At 49.1% G+C, this 27,817-nt stretch overlaps 1 protein-coding gene across 1 annotated transcript; it reads left to right on the forward strand.

The window, feature by feature from the left end:
• The first annotated feature begins 206 nt into the window (after positions 1 to 206).
• LOC115318116 (polycomb group protein Psc-like) lies at positions 207 to 25,562 on the forward strand. Its single transcript, XM_040222427.2, has 10 exons — positions 207 to 328; positions 397 to 493; positions 576 to 631; positions 839 to 886; positions 3,606 to 3,711; positions 5,050 to 5,116; positions 10,417 to 10,527; positions 20,787 to 20,867; positions 21,446 to 21,804; positions 23,757 to 25,562. Exons 1-10 carry the CDS (start codon positions 226 to 228, stop codon positions 24,817 to 24,819), a joined length of 2,091 nt encoding a protein of 696 aa, XP_040078361.1. The 5' UTR covers positions 207 to 225; the 3' UTR covers positions 24,820 to 25,562.
• Positions 25,563 to 27,817: the final 2,255 nt, after the last annotated feature.

Here is a 27,817-nt window from a genome sequence, read left to right on the forward strand (position 1 = left end):
GGTTCACATAGCTCACGCTTATGAGTTACCACATTATCCGCTAAAGCGGCAATGCTAAACTGCGTCGCCACTCTCCCGTCAAAAAGCACCTGCTGTTGGGCGCCGTGTAGTGAAAGAGGTTGAGGGTATGCTTGACGACTGGCGATTAGTTCATTCTCGTTCTCTCTCTCTCTGCCCACTCGGCAGTGTGACAGATGAGGAGGAGAAGGGCAGCGTTCCGAGAGGATGCCCCGCGCCCTGCTGCGCGACCTGAACGCCGCGCTGTCCTGCATGCTGTGCGGGGGCTACCTGGTGAACGCCGCCACGCTGGTCGATTGCCTCCACTCCTGTGAGTGTGCCTTCCTTCTCTCTCGCTCTGGAATGCACTGATGAGGACGTGTCCCTCTCTCCTTGCAGTCTGCAAGGTGTGCATCGTGCGCTACCTGGACACCAGCAAGCTGTGCCCCATCTGCGACGTGCCCGTCCACAAGTCCAGGCCGCTCAGCTGCCTCAGGTACGTCCAGGCCGCTCTGCTTGCCTTCGTACTTGTCTTTCTACCACCCTCGACACTTACTTCATTCCTGCCCCTCACCCAGGGTGGACAAGACTCTGCAGGACATCGTCTACAAGGTGGTTCCGGGACTTTACCAGAGTAAGCGTTATTCTCAAGTATTTTGCCTTTTTTCTTCTGGCGTCGGTCTTCTGGCCTCGATCAGAATGAGTCTTGCCAGAGGTGTCGCGATAGCTCCCCTTCACCAAGCAGCCTGCACCACTCTCACTGCTCCTTCCATAGTTTTGTGTTTTGTTCCTTGTCTGCGGGAACTAGACGTGAGCGTTGGTCGTCCTCTTTTTTCCCCAGGGGAGATGAAGCAGCGCCGGGAGTTCTACGACCAGCACCCCGACGCAGGTGAGAACCATTGTAATGTACATGGTCGGTGCAATGCATGCCGTCGCCGGATAAACCGGCGCTGAAGCTTCGCTGCTCTGTACTCGGTGGGCTAGCTAGCTGGTGGACGTCAACAACGACTTGTGGCTCGGCGGTAGTCATAGCCTTTGCCGCTTCTCAGGTCTTGCTCTAAATAAAGTATAGTAGCTTTTTCCTCCTTTATTCGTTGTCATGTAGTTATAGCTATCGCTCTCTTTTATAATTCTGCCTCCATTGAGTTTTCGCCATTCTTTTGTACCTCTGAATGTATGTGCGTCTGTTGAAGAAAAAGGGCGGGGGCTGAGTAGCAAGCAAGCTGTTTGCCAGGTCATATCAGTTATCATACCTATCTAGCGGACAAAGCTTCCATGATTATTGTGTATACACACAGTATCACTACTTGGTAAGTTCAAAGGGTACCTCCTGTCAAAACTCAAACTAAAATAAATTACTGATCTCGATAAACAGACAAACAGAGTACGAGCACTGCCGAAGGATGACACAAATGGGAAACCGCGATCCACTCTGAATCCGCTATTAGAAATACTAGCACAAGCTTCTCAGCGGGTTGACTGTTTGTCAAGCAACCTTGTGCCATGACATCATGTTCGCGTACTCCAGTAGGTCATTGTTCCTACTGCCACTTCTTTAAGCCGCGTTTTTCTGCTGCTTTTTCGGCCGTCCCAGTAGACGATTTCTGCTTATTGCGTTATGTTTTAGCTGCCGTATTCGTAAGTGATCCTCAGCGATTGCGCAGGATTATTTATTCCCTGTTCACTCAAGTGCGTCCTCGTGCCGAAGGCGGCATGCACTGGCAGCCATGGTTTAGTGCGTGTCTGCTTAGTGCGAGCTTACGATTATGAATATGTATTATTTGCTACAGCCGTTTGTATCTACGATGCAAAGCAGTAAAACAGAGGCAGTATCTTACCTGAATAATGGGAACTGCTCTTGATACTAGACCAATCCGTTTTGCGGCACCGCGGTACAAACTTTCCGTCACACGATGGTCTTGCAGCGGATCACAAGGATTGCCGTCCTGCACGAGCCGGTATAGAGGGTATTCACTGGCGGCCATATCCGTAGGCGCTGGTGCTCAGCGCGTGCTGACGGCGAGCTTCCGCAGTCCTTTTGGAGCGTGCACTTAGCACCATCAAGGTTGCCGGCCTTAGCTGGCTATTAATGTGAGCTCGTTCTGAGCATGCGCTCTAAACGTCGCCCTCAAATATGGCGTCCAGTGAATACCTCCTGTAGTTTCGGTTTCACCGTAGACCCCTGAAACAAAACTTTCATATAATAGGGAGTTTTAGATCAGCGTACGCTAAAGCTTTGCGTGCGCAAATTATAGCGTCGTCGGCACTGCGCATGCGCCGAACGCTAACCACGTTTTGCGCTTTTTGTGCGCTATTTTTTCGGAAATTGCATGCGTACACAAAGAGTCTTTGCGCTCCTTCAAGGAGAATTCGTGAAAAGGAGTTGGCTAAAGCCAAGACGAGCAAAGTTAAAAAATGGCGGCCCCCAGGACCAAGGCTGCGGCCACTTTGACGGCGTCGTAAGGGCAACGTTGGCGGCATCTTCGCGACAGCAATTTTCAATATGGGACGACATTGCAGTCGGTTTGGAAAACCCAGTAAGGTGGGCAACGATCACCGGCAACTTAATGCTTGCGACGCGCGAACATTTCTTGGCGAAAATACGGGTGGGAAGGTCAGTAAGCGAGACACCTCTTGCCGAGGCGACGCAAGCGGGGGTCCACTATCAAATGACCGCTCGCGTCGCATTCTCGTGTTTTACCAAAGCGAAAATGTTACTCTGGGCCAAAAAGCTTGTTTTTTTATGAAGTTATAGTGTTTCGTGTGTGAAATAAAAATTGTGACTGTATCTCGGTGGCGTTGCAAACACGAGATGCTTGGGCTTTTGCGTCGTGATGGAGAAACGTTATTGTAAAACTCTCCTGCGTAGCGTGCGCTAACGCTAGCGCTAAATTTAGCACCAGCGTGCGCTAAAATTGGGTACGTTATTCTAAAACTCCCTAATATATCTACAAAATTACACCAGCCATAGAAAACAATTACACTTCGTAACCCTAAACTCGGCAAAATTTACCGTAGTTAGGGGTTCTCCAAACCAAGAACGGAAAGCGGGAAGTGTGCACTTTTAGCGGAAAGCGGAAACTGTTCGTTCCGTTTATCGGTTTGGACGTGATTTTTGCCGGAGTAAGACGGACACATCGGGGAAAGAGGGTGCGCGCGACATCGATTCAATTGTCAGAAAGATGTCATTCGTCGTGACCGACCAACGAGAACGTCTGTCCACCTGCTCCTTCGCGTACCTCGCCTCTCTTGGCCGCCTCCTTGGTTCGGCTCGAGGTTCCTGTTTGCTGCTTCGTGCCTGGTTTGCCCGCTGCTCTGCACTTTCCTCGTCCCCGTGATTGGTTGCGCCCAGTGGTTTCGTCACGCACGCATTCCAAGATCGCACCCGGGTGCACCCCCCTCAAAAGACGGGACGAAGCGGAACGCGTCGGGAAAACTCTCCGCCAAAAGGGCAGGCTTCCCGCTTTCCGTTTTTGGTTTGGAGACCCCTTTGTCCTTTAAAGCTCCAAAGGGGAAGACAGATGGGTTCCCAATCTTTGGCTCTCCATGGGTGAATCCGTCGCCATAGGGGCCTAACATTCCCCTCTCTTTGGCTCCTCCGTTTGCAGCTGCCAAGCTGTCGTGCCTCGAGGACCGCGGCGTGGTGGACGCCTCGACCAGGCTCATCTTCAGCCCCCAAGACACCGTGAGCGTGTCGCTGGAGTACTTCACCGGGTGAGTGGGCATATAAGCATGAGAGGAACACCCGAACGCTTTTGCCCGAGGGACACACCCATCGCCACCGGCCGTTAGCGGGCATGTCCCTCCAAAGCCCCGGGAGTCCCAGTGTTTGAGGCTGTTGGTTTTCTCCCAGACGTTTCGTGCGTGGAGTGAAGAAATCACGTTCGGTATTATTATAGGACTCACCTGAACGCGGGGAAGTGGTACCGCCCTTTCTGTCTTTCAACTTAAACCGCTTTGGCCATTTTTTTTTTTTTGCTTTTTGCTTTTTCTTGACAATTCAAATAAAAAAAAGGGAGATATTTCAGTAGATCATGTCGTTTGTTTCGTTGCCAGTTTGTATTACAACACGATCGTGGAGGCAAAGTTGAACTTTGATAAGTATCTCGTCAAGTGGACACTCGAAAAGTGTGAAGTTGTATAAATGCAATTTCTTGAGATTCCTGTAATTTTCGCCTAATCAACCGAATCCCCGTGGATAGTGACGAAGTAAAGTCGGTCGGATATGGATAGCGTTTTAGATGTTGTCGGTATCCCTGTCCTTTCTGGTACTCTAAACTTCGGTACTCGTTTCTATTGCAGTCAAGTTTCGGGGTTCGTCTTGTATCCTCGTAAGTTTCCACCAACTCGCAACGAATACTTCATCACTGACCCTAGGATATTCCCGCTCTTCAAAAAGCCCTTAAAAGAAAAAAAGAAAAATATTTTTTTTTATACAGTTTGGATGGGACACACGTGTCAAGATATTAATCTTACGCGAAAAACAAAATATTTTAGAGCAATCGCGAGACGGGATGTAGTCTGCAGTCACCTCCTTTTCACTTCTCTTCTCTCTCGGCATTTCGGGCGCGTAGAGGCGAGGTTAGGCGGCTTGGCAGTCACGTTGAGGTGGAGAAAGTGTATGACCATATCGTTTAGGAAGGCATGATCATTCCCTGACGTCGTGGACTTCGCGCAGAATTTAAAATAAATCTCGCGCCGCCAATATTGCTCTAAAAACCTTTTCTCGCGTAATTCTTTTTTTTTTTTGTAACGCTTGTTTTTACCAGTCTGTTTAAAAAAAAAAAAAGGTTTTTCTTTCTTTTTTCAGGGGCCCTTTAACTTTTATTCCGTCGAAGCGTTTAATACTAGGGAATGTTGTTCATAGGTTCGTTTGGGTCATCAGTATATTGTTAAGGCTAGTGTTTGTTCGGGATTGCGTTGTTCTGAGATGGGTGCCGTGCGATAGAAGCGGCCGGTTCATCCCAGAAGCTAGCTTCTCATTGAGGGTGGTCTCTCGGGGGCTGGTTCTGTGCGTCCCGGTCGTCACGTGACCTCATCCCGCTTGTCCAGCCCGACGGATACCGGAGAGCCGGAAGACGACGTCAAAGGCGGTGCTGCCGAGGCTGCTGACGGCACGGTAAGTTGACGCTCACCACCCTTGAACCCCGCCCTCAGATTCTATGTCTGAATCTATGCGCTGCATTCAGGATCAGGGGCTCGTTTTATCGTGTGCCGCTCGCAGAGCATAGCGATCGGTAAAGTCTGCAACTAGACGGCGGTAGTAATACTGCTGCCGTTTTCGCGTAGCTGAGACAAGGGATGGACAGTATTTCAGATGCAGGTATTTAGTATACGTATTTAAAATGATTTGAAGATTTTGTTTTAGAGCGCAGCTCTTAGGCGGCCGTTTCCGGCTTGAGCGGCGTCGGCATAACCGCGCGGTGCATTATGGGAAACGTCCCAAAATGCAACGCGCGGCTGTCACTCGTGACCGTCGGGTTGCATTATGAGACGTTTCCCATAATGACGTGACACGTGACGTCACCAGTCACGTCACGAGGGTCCCGCGCGTTGCTTTATAGGAAACGTACCATAATACGTACCATCCTCTACTGCTCCTGAAGAGCTGCGCGAATTAACAAGACCGGTCCCTGTTCAAAACAAGCAGCCGTGCTCTGCTCATGAAAGGGAATACTGAACCTCCAGTTTGTCGTCGTGGTTTCAAACCTCTGTAACAAGTTCGGAGGATCGGTCATCGTGGATTCTGTTCAAGACACCGATGTCGCCTGATTTTAATTCGAGGCTTACAAACTCTGCAGCGAAAAAACAAAACATGTTTTATTGATTTTTTATACAACCGAAATCCACAGCGTTTGAATGACAAACTTCGCTCCTTAGACATTTTGTGCATGTTGTCCGGCACGGGGCATGCGTCTGTTTAGTGTAATAATGACGATGATGATGATGTTAGGCTGATCAGAAAAGTGAGGACATTTGCGGTAAAGAAAGAATGATGGACGACGCTCTCGACCGCGCGGACGCACGCCAGGGCGCGAGTGTTGCGTCATGAGAATAAATCATCTAGGGACCCACATTTTAGTAATTAGCTTTTTAGATATTTGTTTTAGCGCACGTATTGTAATCATAGACTGGAATGTCGCAAAATGGGTGAGAGGAGTTTTTCGGTTTTAAGAAGAAAACGTGTACGCCGCCCAATTGGCTATGGGGTGTGTGGGTATGTTTATACAGCCTGAACTTAGTCTGCCTGAACGGGCGACTTGCCCCTCAGCTGCAGATGGGAAATTGAGTCAGTGCAGTACAAACCGGTAGTCCGGGGTCTTTAACGGGCATTACGCAACAGTGATACACGACCGCACTCCGATCTAGATGCTCATCTAGATCGAAACGGGCAGTGGGCGGGGATTGAGCCCAGGATCCCTGGGTTTTGCAGCGCGAGCTTTCGCTCCACGTGCTCCGAGCTGCAGGTGTGCGCTAGCCCACTCGGCCACCGATCCCCCGATTCGCTATGGGCTCCAATAGATAGAGTTCATTTCTTCCTGATATTGTTACAACATCCTGTGCTGACAATCGCTTATTGTATGGAAAGCCCCTGTGGGCACAGGCATACATATTAAGCTACGAAATTAGAAACAAAATAAAATAATCAGAAACGACGTTGATATGTGAATGCCCTCGACGAGAATTCTTTGCACGGAGTGAAGTTGTTTCTTTTGCTTGCGATGCATCAAGTCGAATGTAAGTGAAAACTGCGCACCAGAGAATGAAGCCAGAAAAAGCTGGCAGTGAAACAGTTCGGAGGCCTTGCCTTGAGGAAATTCAGGAAATGCTCTTGTCTGCGAGGCAGTTCGCACACCGAACGAGGGGGTACAATAATAGGGCATATGGCATTGTTTAGGGAAAAAAAATTAAACAAAGAGGGCCCGTTTATGTAATTTGGAGAAGACGACATAGGGGTTTATGAACGCACAAACCGCGCTTGCGGGTTCTGTGCATGCACGCGGAGCGCGCTGAGCCATGACGTGGCGGCATGGTCGGTGGCGGGGTGGCACGAAAGAGACACGCTCTATTCTTGGCTCATTTGCTTTCGGGTTCTTGGCGTCGGTTGGCGGAGAAGTATTCCGCGTGAAATATCCGCGCGCTCGTTTCTGTCTGCGGTGTACAACAACAGTGCACTCCGTGTACAACAACAGCTTGCTCCGTGAGTGCAGCGTAGTTGTGCGGGGGCACAGTGATGTACACAGCTATCAGGGAAAGTAGAACGTCGCTAAGTCATTATTTTTTTAGGCTTCCCTCATCCTGGGCCCGGTATTCTCAGAATCAGAGATTCGAAAGTGGTAACAGAAGCGCCTGAGTATCCGACACTTTTAATAACTAAAACACAAATGCGTTGTTTTTTTGTGTGTGTTATTTTGAAGGGGGGGGGGGGGGGGGGGTTGTTTTTAATTGCAGAATCGCATTCTTTTTTTACGCTAACTCTATTTAGCATTTAAAGTGTGAGCGAAGCGTGCCAACGTCGAAGAGATTTGGCATGGTTGGCCGGATTCCGAACGCCTGCACCATGAGCTAAGCCCACCAAACAACGCAATTGTGAAAAAGAACAAAAGAGAGGTCTCCAAAACACTCCGAGAATATCTCGCCAGCTCCGAAATCCTCAATACTAGAGAGGGAAAAGAAAAGAGGAAAAAAGAAACTAACACACGATGTCGCGTGCCTGTAATGCTGAAACTAGAGTTAGCGTCTCCTGCATTCCTCATAAAAAGCAATTCTGCATCTGATGGTTTATTCACTAAATTAAAATACAACTGCGATATTTTTATTTTTTACTTTTGTATTAAAGCTGAATGCTTTAGAAAACCTGAAAAGAAAGAGTTTATCGTAAGAACCTGATAGTCAATTTTCGACAACAAAGGTAACGAGATACTTCCGGCAGTGTATCGCTATGCAAGCGATACATTGTAAATATATGTATTTTCCCTGGGAGATACAATGCTCGACTGTATCTCGATACAGAAATACAGATGCCTGAAAGCGTTTCCGATGTACTATCCCGATACATTTGTATTGCGATACTGCCTTGCCCTGATAATGACCGACGTTTTCTCCTTTCTTCAACGCCATCATCATCATCTCAACCGGCCCGAGCTGGAACCTCCTTTAACTTTCGCGTTTCTATGAACGTCTGAAGCCTTTTCGGCAGCGTTCCTCTGGCAGCTCCCTGCCTGCCTTCGAAACTGTCGAGGGTTTCCGGCCGATCTCCGTTTAAACTGACAGCTTTAACAGCAAACATATATTTTTGGTGTAAAAGCAAGCTTCCGGTGTCACATCGCCGACACATCTTCTGCTTACACGGACGCGCTAGTGGGAAGTCACGTGGCACAAAGCGCCCAGATGGTTGGCCCGCAGTATTTAGCTTTCACAACGCTCAGGCGTGAACAGGGGCGATTCCCCACGCTGGCTTTTTGTATGTTTTCAAGGTTGGTCGCTCAGGCGGAAACAGCAACAAACAATCCACAACAGGACCATTCTCAAAACGTCCTTCTCGGTTGGGCCCGCCGCATTTGGTCCGTTCTCGATACTTCCTTCACATTTCATCATCGAAAGAGGGGAAAAAAATCAAGTGGGGGCTGTTTATAAGCTAACAGTGTCATTCATGACTTAGTCACCGCATATCCCCGAAACATCTTCTTCGAGTCCGTCCCCCTCTCCTCCCAGCTCGCCTATACACGCACGCGCTGGCTTACACGTGCAAACGTGTTTTGATCCCCCGGTTTGGCTAATGGTTACGTCCGTTCTCCTCTTGAAACGAAGCGAAGGTTAGGACCCGCTTGTTGCGTTGTCCGGAAGTAATTGCATAATGCCCGTGTCCTACTAGAGTGACAAACAAAAACGAACGACAGCGACAAGCCTCAAACCATAGTATTTCGCGATTTGACAGGGTTTCTGGAATAAAAGAGGTTATGCTCAGCATCATGCACGCGAGGGTATCTTTGGCGGGCTTGTATTCACGAGCACCGAACGACTAAACCCCTGCCAAAGGTGCCATCGCGAGCATGCTGCATGTGTTTGAGGTTTGTCGCTGTCATTTCTTTCGGTTTGTCGCTCCAGTGGGAGTCGGGCATTTGGAGAAGCACGGATCTAATCGCATCGCTCTTCTGCCATCATATTTTCTTTCGGCCGGACGGTACAAATTGAACCAGTAATTGTCAGTGATTCGTTTCTTAGAAGGTAATTAAATTTCTGAACAAATTACACTTCTCAAAAAAATGAAATAATTACTAAATTATAATAAAAGAAATAACAGATTACGAGTAATTTTGTTACTTGTAACGGATTACCTCCATATCTGGTTGCTGCCAGCCCATTTCAAAGACGCACGCTCTCGCCGTTCACGCAACAGCGTCCCAAAACGGAGTAAAGCCCCTAAACAAACGCAAATCTGTCCCCTTCAAGAAGAAAAGGAAAACGCGCACCAAAAAGCGGATGTAGGCGCGTTTCGTGAGGACAGCCCCCCTTAATTAGGCACTCTCTCCATAAATACCCTCCCGCCTTACTCCCCCCCCCCCCCCCCCCCCCCCTTTCTCCCCTACTTCCTCTCCGCAACGACGCTCCTCCGCAGCTTCGCACACTATTCTGAGGGTTGGGAGCAAAACCGAAAAGGAAAACAAATGTACCGCGAGACAGGTCTCCGTCGTGCGAGGAAGGTACGATAAAAAAGACAACCTGTAAAGGCGAAAAAAGAAAATAAAAGCAGCGGCCGGCGTGATCGCTTTGTCACGTTGTCGACCCGACCGACGAGAGTAAAGGGAAAGCGGCGAGCGGTAAACGAGCTTGTGCGTGGCCGGTGCGATACAAATCTTCGCCCCCTTCTCGCCTTGTCGACGATTGTTGTTGACATCGCGCGAGCGCCGTTGGTCGCTGCCGGTCTCGAGGCAGTTGCGGTTGACCCTAGCCTCGGCAGTGTCCCCCCGCTTCGCCGCCTCTTTTGTCGCCGAACCAACGCCTAGATAGACGTCCCCCACGAGGGTCCAGCGCGCGTGCACAGATTTGATGCTAGCACCGCGTCACCGTTCGTCTGGGATTCGTATTCTCACCGATTGAACACGAGTCCTGGCCGTTGGACATTATTTTTTTTTTTTTTCGAGAAGACCTCCGCGCGGGCCTTTGCCACACAGCGGCGATAGCTCAAAACTACGTTTGGCGTTCGCTAAGGGAGATGTGCTACCCCTCTTGTCTCCTGTGCGACTCGTCTGAGTCGCGGACGAAACAGGAAAGGGAACCCCAACTCCTCTTCCAGACGGTAACTGTAGTGCAAGCTTTCGCCTCCTGGTGTCTGTGAACCGTGATGGCGAAAATTCCGGACTGAAGCCTCGCTATCTAGGAGCAAATGTTGCCGACAGCGCTTCTCTCTCTCCACAGGGCAAGGAGGACCGGAGGCAGCGTCGGTTCCTCAGCTGCCCTGCTGCCTTCACTGTCAACCATCTCCAGAAGTTCCTCCGCACCAAGTACGCCCTGTCACCCAGCCTCAAGGTACGTTCGCCGAAAACTTTTCGTTGACGTCCTGGGGGACCGTTGTTCTTCTTTTTGGGGATTCACGTCGTAGCCACCAGGTGGCAAGCTAAAGTGTTGCGTGCCGCCTTGTGCCTGGGTAGGCAGCCTGGGAACGGCTTGAAAATTCTGATGGATCCTTCGAAACTCCGAGGGCGTTCTGAATCAGCCGTGCCTAGATCGCTGTGACTAGTCGTCTCGCTGGAAGCATTTCTCGCCAATCTCAGCGCGTCTGGCGCCCTACACTCGACCAGCCTGTCTGCGTGGCTTATCTCGACCGATTTGTTAGAATATGACATTACAATTCGTGCGTGTGTGTGTGTGTGTGTCTGTGTCTGTGTCAACACGAGGATTATATTGTTTAAAGGTCAACTGCGGTCGAAAACAAAACCGAAATAAATTTTCTGGTATCGCTTTCGTGGCACGAAATACGATCCCAGTCGAAATATTACGTCAACGTGAAGCGGCCTACTCCACTAGAACCGATTTTAAGGAAGCGACCAGCTGCTCTCTAGCGGGCGGCAAGCGGGTTCGCTTTTAGTCGAGGAACCCCGCGCAGCACCTTCGTGGCGTCATGTCGCGGCCCTATTGCTGAGGATCAGTGTTGCCATCCCTCTAGCAGATAGTTTTGGTTTTGCCGTACACGCCCGAAACCAAACTTTGAGCCCTGATATCTGTAGGGCTACACACAATACAGAGAAGATAAATTATACCTCGTAATTCAGGGACACTGCGTTAGCTGAAAACAGTTGTAATCCCAGATTATATATATATTGACCGGGTTGTCTTTGAAACCACCGGACATCTGACAAGTTGCAGGATTGCAAAAGGCGCGATTTTTTTCCTCTTTTTTTTTCTGCAATATATATAATATGTATATATATATATATATATATATATTTGTAGCTTTAGCTGAAGCTTTTCGTGCTCATATACAGGTAGCGGTAGTTGTAGCCGCAAGTAGTATAAGAACTGGGGCTCTGATCTTACCACTAGGCAAAAAAGTCGGCTAGGAATTCGACCGCCGTGATTGACCGGCGCCGAGGTCATGCGCGGATCCGGCCAGTCGCGGCCGCCGAGTCCCTCGTCGACTTTTACGCCAAGTGTCCATATTAGATCCCCTGCAGGGATGTCCTTCAGTTATCCCGTCTTCTCAAATCTGCTGGATCTGCTGGGTCTATTATTTTGTTCATCGAACACTTGCTGTCGTACCAAAAGCTACACATTTCTTCTTAACACAACGGGTGTCTGCCGCTTTTTTTTTTTTCATTTAACGAGGCGATTTTAAAGAGCTGAGGGAGAACGGCCGCCCTCCTCTCCCCACTCCCTTTCACCTTAAATATGTCCATGATAATTCAGACAGTTTACGTTTTCCTCCATGTACATAAAAATGCAAGAATATTTTTACTTGATTTTTGTTTTCAGAGACCCACACTTATGAAATTTAACGATGCTAAATGATCTACCCAAAGACATCTTGTGAAAAGTTTAATTTCACTCTGTTTATTTCTCATAGTATAAATTTGTTCACGAACAAGTACGCTCAAAAACACGTTGGTAAACTTAGGGCAAAGACAAGGAAGGAAGAACGGGGAGACAGATAGTGCGCTCTATCCTGTCTCTAAGTTCTTCCTCCCTTGACTTTGCGCTACTTTTACCAAGTTGTACTGTCAACCAGCCCACCAGATGATTTTAGCTCAGAAACACCCCGTATAGTTTGCGAACTATGCTGATCAAAGCTATGTCAGCGTCCCTGCACGAACGCGCCCCCGTACCGTGCGGGCCTAATTCAGGACAACATGCTCGCGTCTTAGTAGCTTCCGCAACGTTTGCACATAAAGTGAAACGAGCTAGAGATCGACGGCGTTGATCCAGTCTTCGCAAATTCTTTGCTAAAGTTTTCAGTTTTTTAATGTAAATTGTATTTTGTTTTGCTCGCTAGCATCTTCAACTGATGGTTGTTTGTAGACGTCTTCCTAGGCATAAGGCAAGTAGCCACGATCTTGATCCCGGGGGGAGAGGGGGGGGGGGCGCCTATGACAAAATGCTGTATAGGGGGGGGGGGGGGGGGGGAGAGGAGGCTCCAGCAAAATGGAAGATTTTGGGGGGGGGGGGGGCGTGCCTGCTAGACTGTATTCAAACTGCGAGTCGGGCTAGTTGGCACTTTTGCAGGGTGGTAAATGCGCCTAAAAAAACACGGACAAGAGCACACAGAACGAGGCGTATACGCCTCTTCCTGTGTGCTTTTTTCTTGTCCGTGTTTTTTTAGGCGTATTTACCACCATGCCTGCTAGACATAGACATGCACATGTTACGGCGAAAAGTAATTGAATACCGCTACTCGTTACTCCGCCGAAAGGTAAGGAAAATACGTTACTCGCTCCTTCTTTTAAAAAGGAACTAAGCTTTTGGAAGCAAAGCTTTTTGTAACCGAAAACTGAAATTAGAGCGTGCCCACGATTCCGGATGAAGCCTCTAAAGGTGTCGCGAAAATCGGCTTAGTAACGTATCGCGCTACGATTTACTACAGACGTGCCCGAAGGAGGTGGAAGCGTCGCTTGAACATTTCAAAAAACAAACTTACCCGAGTAAAAAAGAAAAAAAAATCTCGCGATAAGTTATTAAGTTGATTTACACGGCCTAAATGTTTCATCCGGTTTCGTTGGCACACTGTAGATACAACTTAGCACCTCACTTTTAGCACGTTATTTACAAGGGCGTTTCCTAACCCCCATTACCCAAAGAGCGTCAAAAACTGGCGCCGCGCGGCGGTTTCCATGGCAACCGCCGCGGGCGCTGTGACGTGACGCCACGGCATCGGTCTACGTCACAGCGTCCGCGGCAGTCGCTATGGTAACCGCCGCTCGTCGTCGTCCGTTTCCGTCGCTCGTGTGTGACGGGCATCTTGCTTTCAAACGGCGTTGGAGTGTGTTCCGCACACCGTGGTTCCGCGCGAGCGCGGCGTGTCAACACCACCTAAAGGAGAAGGCCAGCACACGCCTCCAGTGACGTCACGGCAGCAGGCTGACGAGCGCCGCGCTATAGAGCTGAGCTGAAAGCTTCGCGCGCAGCTTTTACGTCGTAGAAACGCGGGTTTTCGCACTATTTATTTTTTATGAGCTAACATGCGAGCTGTGAACGCTGATTGATTTAAAGAACCAATTTTAAAACGCAGGAAAATTATTATAACCTACAATTATTGTAGTGAAATACAAGAAAGTGATATCTTGACTCAGATGTGTTATTTTTTTTAAGCGATAAACTGGGTGGTGTAATTATTTCTGAGTGACATGGGAGTTGTATAAAAAAGAATCCCTATAAAATGGCAATAATCGAGGTAGTAGGCAATAATCGAGGTAGTATAAAATGAACTAAATTAACAATTGAATAAATGATGCAGAGGCATTCGTGTCATTTAATTTGATTCACCTCAAACGCATCTAAAGACGCATTACATCAGGGAGGATTCAAAAATAAAAGACAGAAAAAGTAATTAAACATAAAAAATAGGCACAAACAAAAAAAAATGCTACACACACAAAAAAACACGCTTATTAGCAGGTTATTGTTATGATGCAGTTTTACAAATCAAGGTTCAGTTACACAAATTGATGGACTTTTTTTAAATGAAAAGGGGATATCTCACAGTTACAATATGGCCAGGTAGTTTGTTCCAGTCAGTGTTGCAAAGTACTAAGGAAGAAAAGAGGAAAGTGTAAGTATGGCACTGAATTGGTTCAATCTTGCAGGACTTTTCTAATATGGATGATATAAAATTGGCAGCCCAGCACTAAATAGATTGAAAATTGGAATCTGAGTAATATAAATCTTGAAAAAAACACAATCGGGCTATTTTTCGTCTTCTTTCTAAATTAGGAAGATTTATGCTAGTTTTTAAAGCGGAGACACTAGTTTCGGATGAATAATCACTGCATATAAATTTGGCTGCTTTGTTCTGAATATTCGAGCCTCAAGGTTAGGTAACTTAGGTGTGGATTCCAAATTATGCTTGCATATTCTAATGTTGGCAGGATAAATGTTTTGTATGCGAGTAGTTTTGTCTTGATGGTAGCTAGATCCCTACTGAAAAATCTCATTTGTATGAGGAATTTCTGTGTCCAGTACACATATGAATCATACAAGATATATAAGAGCCCTATAAGAAACATATAAGAACTATATAAGAACTTATAAGAAACTTGTAAGAAGTTTCTTATGTATCTTATATAGTTCTCATATAGTTTTTATATGGTTATTATATATCTTGTATGATTCATGTGTATGATTCATGTGTTTATTGAACACAAGAATTTTCTCATACAAATGGCTTTTTCCCAAACTAAGTGTTTTTAGTGCGCTATTTTTTATTTGCTCAATCCATGATAATGAGTCTGTAAAATACACGCCCAAATACTTGAACGACAATGATTGTTCTAGTGGTTGGGAAAGTAACGAGTACTGAGTTAGTGTTTTAGTGGAGGACTTAATTACGGACATTTCTTTGCATTTACATGTGTTAATGTTCATCTGCCATAGGGAACACCATGATGATATTGTATCTAAATCGTCTTGGACAATATTGTGATCACTAAAGGTGTATTAATTTTCCGGTAAGTAAGTCAAGCATCAGCGAAAAGTCTAATTGTAGATTTAATTGATGTTGGTAGATCATTGATATATATTAGAAACAAAAAAAGGCCCGAGTACACTACGCTTGGGACACCTGATGCAACAGCAACGGGACGCGAATTGCCAGACAAGTATAAAAGTAATAACATTCTAAAAATGTGATGTGCTGGTTTGCAAAATGTATTGCACATAGTTTGAAAAATGTATTGCACATATTTTGTTGAACTGTTCTTAGACCTGTGATAAACCTGCATAGGTTCAGCAATTCAATGCACTCTGCTTGTTCAAATATAGTACTTGTCCTGCATCAAGCAACCTATCTGGTTACTACATCGAAAAAACACCTGTGACCTATTTCTTGGCACTGTCAGGATCTAAAAAGTTTATATTTGCAAAAAAAAAAAAAGTAACGTAATACCCGAGCGTTGCCCCATACGCTGATGTACTTCGACAGTACAGAGTGTGTGAAACGACACAGTTAGGGAGGCTAAAAACAAGTTTTGTACACAAACAGAAGTGGGTATGGGAGCTTCATATTCAAAGTTGCTTGCATTTACAATACAGAAGAGAGTCATAAATAAGAAATCGGTCACCTTTGAACACCGCGAAACGAGCCTCCTGGTATCCATAAGTTCTGAAAATATGAAAATATCCGTCTTGAAAAACATTTATACACATGCATCTTAGATGCTGTAGATGTCGTGACACCGAGACACACAATATCTGTGCAGCATGTTGGCATTTACACTGTAGCACCACTAGATACCAAAGAGACTGCTACAAGGACAGCGACTGTCTGCACACACGCACGCACGCACGCACGCACGCACGCACGCACGCACGCACGCACGCACGCACGCACGCACGCACGCACACACACACACACACACACACACACACACACAGATTCACCGACTTCAGAGAGCAGTTGCCTTTGCATGAGGATGAAGCGCAAGCATGTTGCTGGCCGGACAGGAACTAATTTGTTTAAACTTGACCCCTTAGCTTTTTTTTTTTTAGATGCTGCCTGGCGCTTATAATATTGTTGTCATGTTGTAAGAAAGGTTTCTCAGTTGAATGTTTTCACTGCAGTCCAACACATGCTTCAGCTCGAACTCACGATGGGTTCATCATCACAGGCGTCAGACATACTCTTCCTTGGTCTGAGTTCGCTTCTTGACATCCGTGACTGTTGGCAGCAAGTGTCTTTGATTGCAGAGTTTCAGCTTTTCATTTCTTTTCTTTGGCATTCTTGGCATTAATGCGAGCATTCATTTTGCTGCAAACATGTCACAAAAATGCTTGTGCATTTTCTTGCAACACGTGTTTTAAAATGAGCTCACTCGTATATTAATTTTCACAGTCGCAATTTTTACAGCCCAGGGCCACATTGCAGGTATGTCAAGTATCCGGTCGCTTGGGAAGATCTTTCTAGTTTCCATCTTTGCTAGCTGTAGTGATCGTTGACAGTGTGCTCCTCAGCAGTATTTTGTTTTATCTTCGTAAATGTGCCTTGTAGACGCGTGATATTAAAAGCAAGCCAGTTGCCTATACATTCCGAAGCACTCTTCTAAGTTTTCAGTTTTCAGCTTGTCCCATGGAGGCCGTACAGTAGCCCTAGTTCATCAAAGCAGTATCCAGGATGTTTATTTGACCGCTTCTGCAGGAAATAGAACGAAAAAAAAAGGAAATCAAATTAATCCAAAGAAAGGTAATGTAATCGAAAATTATTATAAAGATACAAAACATAAAAAAAATGCTCTTCTTTAAAGTGCAGCTGAAGGGTTCTGGATTTGAGAGAAAACACTGGGCAGTGTTTCGATCTGGTATTTCGGATCACAAACGTCAAAATTATTCTTGAATTTGATGTTCCGAATGCGCTATAATAATAATAATAATAATAATAATAATAATGCTTATTGCACGATCAGATAATACCAGGTACAGAAAATAATAATTATTAAGAATAATAATAATAGTATGCTCGATAAAGCTTCCTGGTGTATGGTGGGGTTCCTTGGGGAGCCTGAAGGAGCTCCAGCTAAATCGTTAGTATATGGCTCTGGTGTGTGGATAACTAAACTGGTCAATGAACCATATTCCGGCTTGCGTGTACTCCAAACTACGGCTCAGAGACCCGCTAAAATATAGGTCTTACCAGTTAGTTGTAGCGGATCGTTTCTGCGCTCCGATGAGGATACGCAGAAACGACACAATGTACTTCTGTTTTTTTTAATTGATGTGCTGGCTGCAACCGCGATAACCTATCACTTGCATACCTTGCAAGAACATTCCAACCTGAACTCATAAATCAAGTCATTTTATTTAGTTCTGCACCTACAAGTAGCGCCAGCATTTGAATATGTTGCTTGAAGGCCACAACCAAATCACTCCCAAGCATGCATTCAGCGAAAAGTAAAAACAAGAAACATGACCACAACCATAAAAATTAAAAAGTTCTCACCCTGCCATGCCGTCAAGGAGCGAGATCTTCCCATCGATTCGCTTTATAGTCCACGCTGTCGTAGTCATCCTTGCAGAAACTCAAATATGGACACTTTCACATCCAGTTTTCCGTCAAAGCGCGGATAAACAACATCTGTACGGAATGACAGCACCGACAATCGATAGCCAACGTTCACGTTCACACACGAAGCCGCGGTTTTGTTATATTCCAAAATGTGCTCGATCTCACTCAAGAGTTGAACTTCCGACCCTCGGCGTCCAAAAACCTACTCGCTTCTAGAGTTGTTCTAGTTGATTCCTCCAGCCTTCTTGTCACGTGACCCAACCCGCAGGAGTAGCTAAAAAAGGCGTCGAAAAAAGGAACGCGACGGACGACCGTTGAGAAAAAAAAAACGCGACGTTATGGCGCCTTTTTTTTTTTTGCGCCGTGTCAAGCATAGAGGGAAAGAGAAAGTAAAAGAGAACGTGCATTGCAAAGAAGCCAACTGTCAAGGGGAGCCTTGCGGAGAAGCGCACTACCAGTTCAGCCTACTCATGCCGACGCTCCTTGAAGGGCGAGAGGGAAGCGCTGCGGCTTTAGATCTAAGTGGTGTTGGGCGTGTGCGCCGAGCAGCATTCCCCTCCCTCCCCCCTTTCCCGCGGCCGCCGATGGATTCGCCCGCCGCCCTCCCCACAGCGGTCGAACCCACGCACGTGCCCGGGGGAGTGTCGGCACGCCGGACGTGTTTGTCGGCTCTCGAGACGCTACGCGGTGCTCCCCGCCAGCCTCTCCTTCCTCTCCGCGTGGATCAATGAGCGGTGGAGGAGGAAGGACAGGCCGCCGCCAGAAAACCGGGCTCGCGTCGTGCCAGGGACGCTGTCTAGACTCCTCTTGGCAAACAGTGTACGCTGCGGCTGTGGCCCACTTCATTGAATGAGGGAGGTGGAACGAGATACGTGAGAAAACTCCGGCTACTTCGCCAAGCGCACGGGGCCACTCTGCCGTTCCCTGGTGCGACGCTGACGAAGTTAGGAAAAACGTTGCTCCCCACTGATGCACCGACCGCTCGTGAAATGGCATTGGGTTGTTTCGAGGATTCGTTCGGGTAATATATATATGTGAGATGCTGTCGTCGGCTTGCGAACTTGCATTGGACGCTCCTCCGGGAGTCGAGGAGCTCGCGCTCATTTCTACCAGACGGCAAAAAGCGACTTCCGTTGCACGAAAGAAAGGACTTGCGCTCTGGTACACCCTAGTCCTGAGGCGGTGTGCGAGGAGTGCAAGGAGCGCCGTGTGACGTATTTCCGGATCGCAGACGAAGTTCCGCTGCTGAAAGAGAAGAAACAAACAAAATGGAGGCGGGAGAGGCTGCGGCGTGGGTCTGCGTGGTTTGCTCGCCTTTGTTACTAAAAAGTGCTGAATGCGGTCTTGGGTAGTATCGCGGTACTGGAACTTGTTACTTCTTTTTTTTTGGTAACTTCTAACTGTAACTTGATACATTTCTTTTTATGTAACTGCAACAACAACGTAAATACGTTTTTTAAGTGACTAAAAATTATCCGCAAAATTAGAGATACTTTTGGCGAAAAAAAGAATTACCTATTTTGCGAGCACTACAGCGGGTTCGACCGTGTTTGGAATTTGGGCTCCGCATTAGACGCGACAAAATAAAACAAAAACTCGAGACTTTATTCCTCGCCGCAAAGTGCACGAGCAGAGTGCAGATGTTTTAGAGCGCAGCTCTCGGACGCCCGTTTCCATATTTCGTGGCGTCGGCATCGGCGTCGTAATTGCGCTAATTTTAGCGGGAGAATAGACGTGACGTGACCTCAACACCAATTTAGTTCCTCGCTAAATTTAGGCCGGAAATTCAGTTCTCAGCTAGATTTAGTGGACAAATTCAGTTTCTCCGCTAGATTTAGTGGACAAATTCAGTTCCTTTGCTTAATTTAGTGGGCAAATTCAGTTTCTCTGCTAGATTTAGCGGGAAAATTGACGTCACGTGACCTCAAAACCAATTCAATTTCCCGGTAAATTTGGGAAGAAGTAACTATTCTACCCGTTACTTAAAATAAGTAACGTTAGTACGTTACCCATTACATTATTGAAAAAGTAACCAGTACGTTACTGCGTTACAGAAAAAATTAATGCCTTACCGGTAATGTCCTAGTTGCAACGCGTGACCGCCAAAACTGGTTTCAAGGCACACAGCCAGGAGAAGTCGCAAGTGTGTGAACCAGACTTTGTGTGTCTGGTTTCAAACTTTTTAAGCAATAAGTTTCCTTTAAACAAGGTAAAACGATTAAGTCGATCAATTAAGGGGGAAAATATAATATATTGCTCAGTTTTTTTTTATATAATAATACTGATAATAATAATGATATATTTATTTCCCATCAAAGGTTGGTGGCGGAAAAAAAAGCTCTCAGTTTGGCCGAGCTCCTTTCTCGCCAGGAAGTATACACGTGGACCTGAGGCAAAACTAAAAAAAAAGAACATGCGCGCACATGTATATCGACAGAGAGAAAACAAATTCAGCGTAATTCTGTACCTAGGATTACGCATAAACCAGATTCACGCGAGACGTCTGCCGGCAAGCTCTGACAGCAGCGCCACCGTAGTAGCCTGACGTCAGGAGTGTGTTCATATTTGAACGCGAAAGGGAGTGTAGGGTGTCGTAACCTCTCTGTTTAACTCCGTTCTTATGTATATCGCGAGCATAAATACGAGGAAGAAAGAAGACTACGCTTTCTTCCTCTCTTGTCTTCGACGACCAACGTGCAACAACTCCAGTGATTTTCATTATTTTCGAGGAACTCCCCAAAGTTGAGAAGGTATACACTAGAATAAACGGGCTTCCAGGTAACTCGCGCCCCCTCTAGGCAACTGGTGCGCAACTGAAGAAATCGGTCGGGGCATCGATCCCGCGGGACCTCCAAAAAGACATAGCGGAGCGCTCGGGAAGTCTTGGAGAGGTCTCGGACCAAGCGGATTTCTTCATCCCAGCTCCTGGGTGGTCGCCGGTTGTGCTTCATCCCAGGTGGAAGCCAAATGATTCTGGCGTAATGCAAGCGATGCGAGCGAGTCGTCGAGCACGACGAACTGAAAGGGCTGGACCACAAAACCGTGAACCATCTCTGTACTTATCAGTGTTTCTCCTCCGCAGATTGACATCCTGCACATGGACGACGTTCTCTGCGACGATTACTCGCTCATGGACGTGGCCTACATCTACACCTGGAAGAGGGTGAGCCTTCAGCACCCCGACGAACGCGTGCCTGCTGAGTGTAAAATAACTCCCGTTTGCAACTGCCCCGAGGGATCACCTCTCAGCTTTCGCTAATTTTGTGACGTCGTCACGATTCGCAGTGCTTTCAATACCCATTACTGCGGCGCATCCTTGGGCTTGTGACGCTGAGAGGCGCAAGCTTTTTCTTTTCAATGCCGGGCCAAGGGCCAGGCGTTGCGTAACAGTCCTATTTGATGATGAACATCGCATAGGCTACAGATGCCATAGGATCTGTATTCCTTGCTTCCCAGCAAGAATAAATGGCTGGTCTTCACCCCGTTGAATCTGCAAATATTTGCATTCATAGAAATAACAGAAAAGATGGAGGCGAGCTGGTACACTTTCAACTGTTGTGTGTGTGCTGTCCACTTTCTGTTCCTCCCTCAACCCCCTTACCCCCCACAGCGGCCTTGTGCCATCCTGCCTCCGAAAGGTTGAATAAATAAATAAATTAGGGGTGGCGGTCCGCCTTCCGTCGGCTAACTTTCACCCGCCTCAATGCACAACCGCGGGGGACTGGATCCGGAAATTTGCAGGATTCTCCTCTCCGCCTCGCATTCCGAGTGTACCCCCATCCTGCAAAGCGGCCGACCCCGACGGAGAAGACTGAGGACGCGGCGGACGTCGACGCGAGGGGCTGCAGCGGGGACCCGGACGGGCAGAAGCAGCAGTACCCCCGGGAACAGCTGACGCCGGCCTGTCGACTGGCGCCGGAGTTTTTGGCGGCGGCCAGCGTGGAGGAAGTCGTTGCCCAGGGCGTCGCGAGTCCGGAGACGAGAGCGGGACCACCCGCGCTGGTGCCGCGGGACGTCCTGCTGGAGGAAGAGGAGGAGGAACCTGCAGTTCGGACCGTCGTTCCCGCTGCCGCGACGCGCCGGCCGACGACGCCGGACGGGTGGTGAGTGCCCGAAACCGAAGCCTGGGACTTCTCAGATTGGATTTTGGCCCTGTAAATTTAAACTCGGGAGGGGAGGGAGGGGCGGGGGGGGGGGGGGGGATGCGGCGGCAAGGTCTACGTGCGGGATGGGCCAATTGACCGTTGGCCCATGGACTCCTGAACAGGCTCCGTGCATTGGCAGGGAGAAAGCGTGGTCACATGGACCAGTGTGGAGTTAGTGGACGGTTGATTGACGATACAACCCGCATGTAGCCTGCACTTAACCATATACCGTTTGGTGTTTAGATTCTCACTTCCCCGAACCGTTTCGTGTTTCCTTCATCCTTTATAGGCTCCTGTGTTCGCGCTCTCTCATCTGAACAGTCCCTGCTTAAACTTTACGGAATGCAAATTCTCCGGGCAATCGCGTTGGACCATAGAAGAGCTGTGGAGCGTGGTAGTCCACTCGTGGAGTTTGTCACGTGGCGATTAGTTCAACCTTTTGTGTGCCGACCGACGAAAAATGTATTTGTATGCCCGTTTCAATCCAGGGGTCCTCCTCCTCTTTATATTGCTGGTTTAACTGTTCCGTCATTTATGAATGATCAAAAGGGCGATTTTGTTTAAATCGTGCGGGAAAATGGAATCATGGTTCGAAAACTTTTTAAGAAAATATATACGCAGGACAAACTCTGCCCAAAAACGAAACTGAAAACCTTTTTTTTTGCGTCATATTTTGAGTTTTTGACTTCTAAAGGGACCAAAGGCGGATATGGGAATGTGAATGATCGTCACAGGTCGCACACTTCGGAGCTTCACCAAGCTCAAATACCTTCTGCACGCACACAAAAAAAGTTTTTTACATGGCTTTTAACACTGCATGAAAAGTGCCAAATGTTAAGAAACAAAATATGTCGTTGCTTTTAGTTATGTTTTGTAAAAAGTGCTGAATCAGGCTTCTTTGACTGTAATTTACCTTGTTTGGATGATAACTTTTGTTACATTCAATGTTGTGGCATAAATAATATAGGAACTGAAACTCTAAACAAATACCTATTTCACAAGTACATTATCGTTATTGTGAAGTCAATTTACCGCAGCGGAAAAAGGCTATATATTAGAGGAATTAAAAAAAAATTCAACGAGAACAATTTTAAAGGACAGTTTCTTTAAATGTTTTTTGTAGGGTCTAAAATAAATTTATAATTACGCGTAATATATTGTTTGGAAGTAGAAAACCCTACATTCATAAAAATCACGAGCCATTCCACTCTTTGAAGGTGCATGACCAGCCAAGCTGTTTAGTACACGACAGAGACCCGCCCCGAGGAGCCGGCGGAAAGTAGACACGCGCGACGGGACCGCCATTCCGGGAGAGCCGAAGGAAAGGGAACTAGGCGCGCAAGGCGCGGGGGGGGGGGGGGGGGAGGTTTGGAACGACGACAAAGACAGGGCGGTGCGAGTGCAGACATGGCCGACGTGGGTCGCACATGCAGTAGCGAATCTTTGAGGAACCTTTATTTTCTACCTGTGAGTCTACTGATCTTCAAAATGGTGCCTAGTGATAACTAATCTGCTGAATAGACCTATTGCTGACTTACCCATGCATCAAAGAGAATGCAGGGAATGGGTGTTCCACGCGCCGCACGCGCCGGCGTCTGCAGCAGTAAGTGTTCGAAAGCAAAAGCCTAAAACAAATGGCATCTTGCACGCGCGTTTGTCAACGCTTTATTTTGGTTGCTTACTTGAAATCTTTTATACGGGGAAGGCGTGCGCGTCCGGCGATGCAAGCGTAGAGTTCTTGGTCACGCTTACGTAAAACCGGAACCCTAGCCATAAACAGCTTCGCTGTTGAAGGCGATATATTTCAAGTTCACTTTTTAAGATGGGACTCTCGGTCTCATTTATTGGTTTCCGCCAGATTCTAATTTTATTTGTTGATTCAGCGCCTCTCCGGGGACTCCTTGCAGCATGGCGGCGACTGAGGGGTCTGCTGCCACAGGGATTGTCCAGGCCGCTGCCCCCGTGCGGTCGTGCTCCCCGCCGCAGCAACGGCGGCAGAAAGAGGCCGAGCCCCCCGCCGTGAGTCCCCCCGCCCTGTCGAAGATCACCATCAGCACCCTGGACAGGAGCAGCAACAAGATCACCATTCAGACGAAGGAGGTGCCCCCGGCGGTGGCGCAGGCCATGTCCCCGCCCCGCTCCCCGCAGTCCAGGAAGTCCAGGCGCAAGGAGCAGCGTTACGCCGAGCGGACGCTGCAGCACGTCAGGCACCAGGGACGGCCCCCGGACAGCCAGGACGCCCAGAGGCCCCGACGTCCCCGGAGCCGTTCTCCGGGGCGACTGGACGGAGCGACGCCGGCCAAGAACGCGAGGCTAAACGGCGCCGACGTCGCCGAAGTCGCTGCCGCGGACGGCCGCCGCGTGTCCCGCTCCGCTTCGCCCGGCAGGCTGGTTCCCGAGCGCGCGTCTCTCCCGGAGCCGGCCCAGCAAAGCCAGAGTCTTGCCGAGAATGGCTCGAGGCCCGACAGTCCCGGGACGCCCGTATCTCCGCCCCGGGCCCACCCGCAGACCCCGAGGACTCCTCCCGCCGCCCCTCCACTTGCCCCGAGCGGCACGAAAAGCCAAGAGGACACGCGACCCCTCGACCTCTCGGTGTCACATCGGGGCCTGCCAGCGCCGGCGCCCGTGCGCAGGCCTGTCGGGAGGCCGCCCTTCGTGTTGCCCTCGGCGGGCCCACCGGGTACCGCCAAGGGGACCGCCTCGCCCTCCCCGCACCGCAGGGCGGCGGCGGCGTCCCCCGCGGTGTCGCTGTACCAGAAGCCGGCCGTGGCGGTCAACCAGGCCGCTACGTCCTCGGCACTGTCCCAGCAGCACCACCACCACCACAACCACCACCGGAGCGGCAGCAGGGGCTTCCTCAAGGGCGCCAACCTGACGTGCATCAACCCGGACCCGGACGCCTTTCACCCGCGCATCGTCATCAAGAACCTGCCTCCGCGCACTTCCGGTGCCAGCTTCCACAGGGTGTGATATGTGAGAGCGCGTCGCTTTGCCGCCCTTTCCCTCGAAGAGACGGCGCGACTCGTGGTAGCGTGCGCCTTGTTTCTAGTCTCCCTTCAGGTGTCTCTCCTACTGCTACCGCGAGCGCACGTGCAGCTGGCGGGATTCGCGGGAGACGACGCCGTTTGTTTGTGCGTGCGAGTGAATGGAAGCCGTCTTGGCGCCAGTGAGAAGACATCTGGATACACACTCCCTGCCGCTCGGATACATCCTGGTGGGTCGGGCAGATGTGCTCTTGTGTTGGGAGGCGGTCGTGTATGCTGTGCTCGCTCCTCGTGACTCGTGGGGCCCGGCCGCCATGCGAGCCCGTGAGGAGGACTGCTTCATGCGCGGCCTCCGGCGTATGTGGGTGGCACAAATCTTGGTGTGCGCGAGTTCGTGTCAAGCTGCGTGAGCGTCTTCAACTCGAGGAATATGTGCACACACCTGGATTACCTCGGAATACGGTCCTCGTGAACCTCAAGCCTGCTTCTTGGGAAGATTTCTTTCTCCGATTCTCGCAAACTGCTCTTCGCCAAAGAGCAGACGCGGGAGCGCTCTTTGCGTAAGTGCGTGCTGGGAACGTAGTCCTACCCTCCAATAGTACAGTAATGCGCCTTTACGTTTAGTGACGGCACCGCATCAAGATAGTGCAATACTGCGAATATGCGCACATGTTAGACCGAGAACTTCCGAAAGCAAGCAACGCACGTATTGTGAATTGTTTAAATAGACCTCACTGCCTATAATTATTTCTTTTAATCCTGTGTCTAGAAAATTCCGGAAGATAAAGGGTGCCCTGAGGAGATTTCTAAAATCGCCTAAATATGGCGATAACTCATTCTGCGGACTCGAATCAACCCTAGACATCCAGAAACCATTACGATGCGTGGTCCATTTCCCCATTAAAAAAAAGTGAAAGCTGTTTACAACTCCCTGTAACGCCGAATTAGAGCGCAGCTCTTGAGGAGGAGGAGGGAAGGGTACTGGGGGGGGTCAAGTGACCTTGAGGGGTCACGTGACCTAGTTGGTCACGTGACGATGCCGATGACGTCATCAGTAACGATGACGATGCGGATACCATTGACGTCATCAGTGATGATGACGATGCGGATGCCGGTGACGTCATTAGTGATGATGACGATGTGGATGCCGGTGACGTCATCAGTGACATCACTGATGACGTCTTCAGTGATGATGGCGTCATCGCATCGTCATCAGTGATGATGACGATGGGGATGCCGGTGACGTCTTCAGTGACGTCACTGATGACGTCATCGGGGGTCACGTGACCTCGGGGGTCACGTGACTTTGGAAGTCACGTGACTCTGGGTGTCACGTGACCTTGGGGGTCACGTGACCCTGGAATAGGTCACGTGACCCCTGGGGGTCACGTGACCTTGGGGTCATGTGACCATGGATGACCTTGAGGGTCATGTGACCTTGAGGTGCCCTTGGTTACGCCGACGCCGACGCCGCTCAAGCCGGGAACGGGCCCCTAAGAGCTGCGCTCTAAAAACAATCAAAGACGGAACACACCACGAGGTCATCTCCGGCGAGGGAGGAGCATGTTCCAAAACCAGGACCGCTGTCAGCCAATAGCAAGCAAAGGATTCTCGCGCCTCCGGCCGGTTGAACCACGGAGTGAGATCACGAATGTGCGCGCGGCTCGTCGCCCATACACCCCATACTACGATAGAACCCAGCGGGCGAGAGCTCGAGAGCTGACGACCAGACACCATCGCTCCCCCCCCCCCCCAAAAAAAAAAAGCAACAGCAAAAAACAGTCCGCTTTTTTAGAGCGCAGCTCTTAGGGGCCCGTTCCCGGCTTGAGCGGCGTCGGCGTCGCCGTTGGCGTAACCAAGGTCATCCCAAGGTCACGTGTCCCCCAAGGTCATCCCAAGTTCACGTGACCCCCAGAGGTCACGTGACCCCTCCCCCAGGGTCACGTGACCTTGGGGGTCACGTGACACCCAAAGTCACGTGACCCCCTGAAGTCACGTGACCCCCCGAGGTCACGTGAAACCCCCCCCCCCCCCCGAGGTCACGTGACCCCCCCCCCCCCCGAAGTCACGTGACACCCCCAGTGTCACGTGACTTCGGGGGGCATCCGCATCGTCATCATCACAAATGACGTCATCAGTGACGTCACTGATGACGTCGCCAACATCCGCATCGTCATCGTCATCATCGCTGATGACGTCAACGGAGTCCGCATCGTCATCGTCACTGATGACGTCATCAGTGACGTCACTGATGACAGCATCGGCATCGTCAGGTGACCCCTCAAGGTCACGTGACCCCCCCCCCCCAGGTCACTTCACCCCCCCAGTACCCTTCCCTCCTCCTCCTCAAGAGCTGCGCTCTAATTCGGTGTTACAGGGAGTTGTAAACGGGGCAAAAAAGCAACAGCAAAAAACAGTCCGCTGTTTTTGACACGATTATTACAGCATTATGTTCCCTCTACAAAAGCATTCACATTTTGTAAATATTGCGTTCACAATCTCAACGAAATGTCGCGTGTTCATTGCTCACATATCCCGGCTGCCGGAGCAGTGATCCTCCCATCGCCTGAGATGACCTCGGTGTGTTCGATCTTTACTTGCCTTTTGTAGCGTGAGCTACACTGGCCGAAATTGAGCAGTTTCGCGTGGCTCCTGGAAAGCCGTGCTGCGCATGCGCGAGGAGCAGTGACGTCACACGTCGCACAGCTGACGCGCCGGAGCCGCCGCCGTCGCGCGCATTCCAGAGGAGTGACGTCATAGCCGCGGCAGCCGCACTGGCGCCGCCGCGTGCCCAGCTTGCGTCTGTGCCCAGACGTTGAGCAAAAATATATATATATATATATATATATATGTATACATGTCACATAATGCGTATACGGTGTGTGTGTCATTGAAACAGCAGTAAGCATGATAATCAAGCTAATCCTAGACTACCAGGAAAGCTAAGAATGACCAGCTGAACCTAAGCTCACGCTACGTATATC

Source organism: Ixodes scapularis, unplaced genomic scaffold (assembly GCF_016920785.2).
Source record: "Ixodes scapularis isolate PalLabHiFi unplaced genomic scaffold, ASM1692078v2 PGA_scaffold44__24_contigs__length_19508400, whole genome shotgun sequence".
In the NCBI taxonomy this organism is placed as follows: domain Eukaryota; kingdom Metazoa; phylum Arthropoda; class Arachnida; order Ixodida; family Ixodidae; genus Ixodes; species Ixodes scapularis.

Coding starts and splice junctions, on each gene's coding strand:
- LOC115318116 (XM_040222427.2), top strand. CDS start 226: ATGCCCCGCGCCCTGCTGCGCGACCTGAACGCCGCGCTGTCCTGCATG. Junction 494..575: donor AGGCCGCTCAGCTGCCTCAG/GTACGTCCAGGC, acceptor CCCCTCACCCAG/GGTGGACAAGACTCTGCAGG. Junction 3,712..5,049: donor TCGCTGGAGTACTTCACCGG/GTGAGTGGGCAT, acceptor CCGCTTGTCCAG/CCCGACGGATACCGGAGAGC.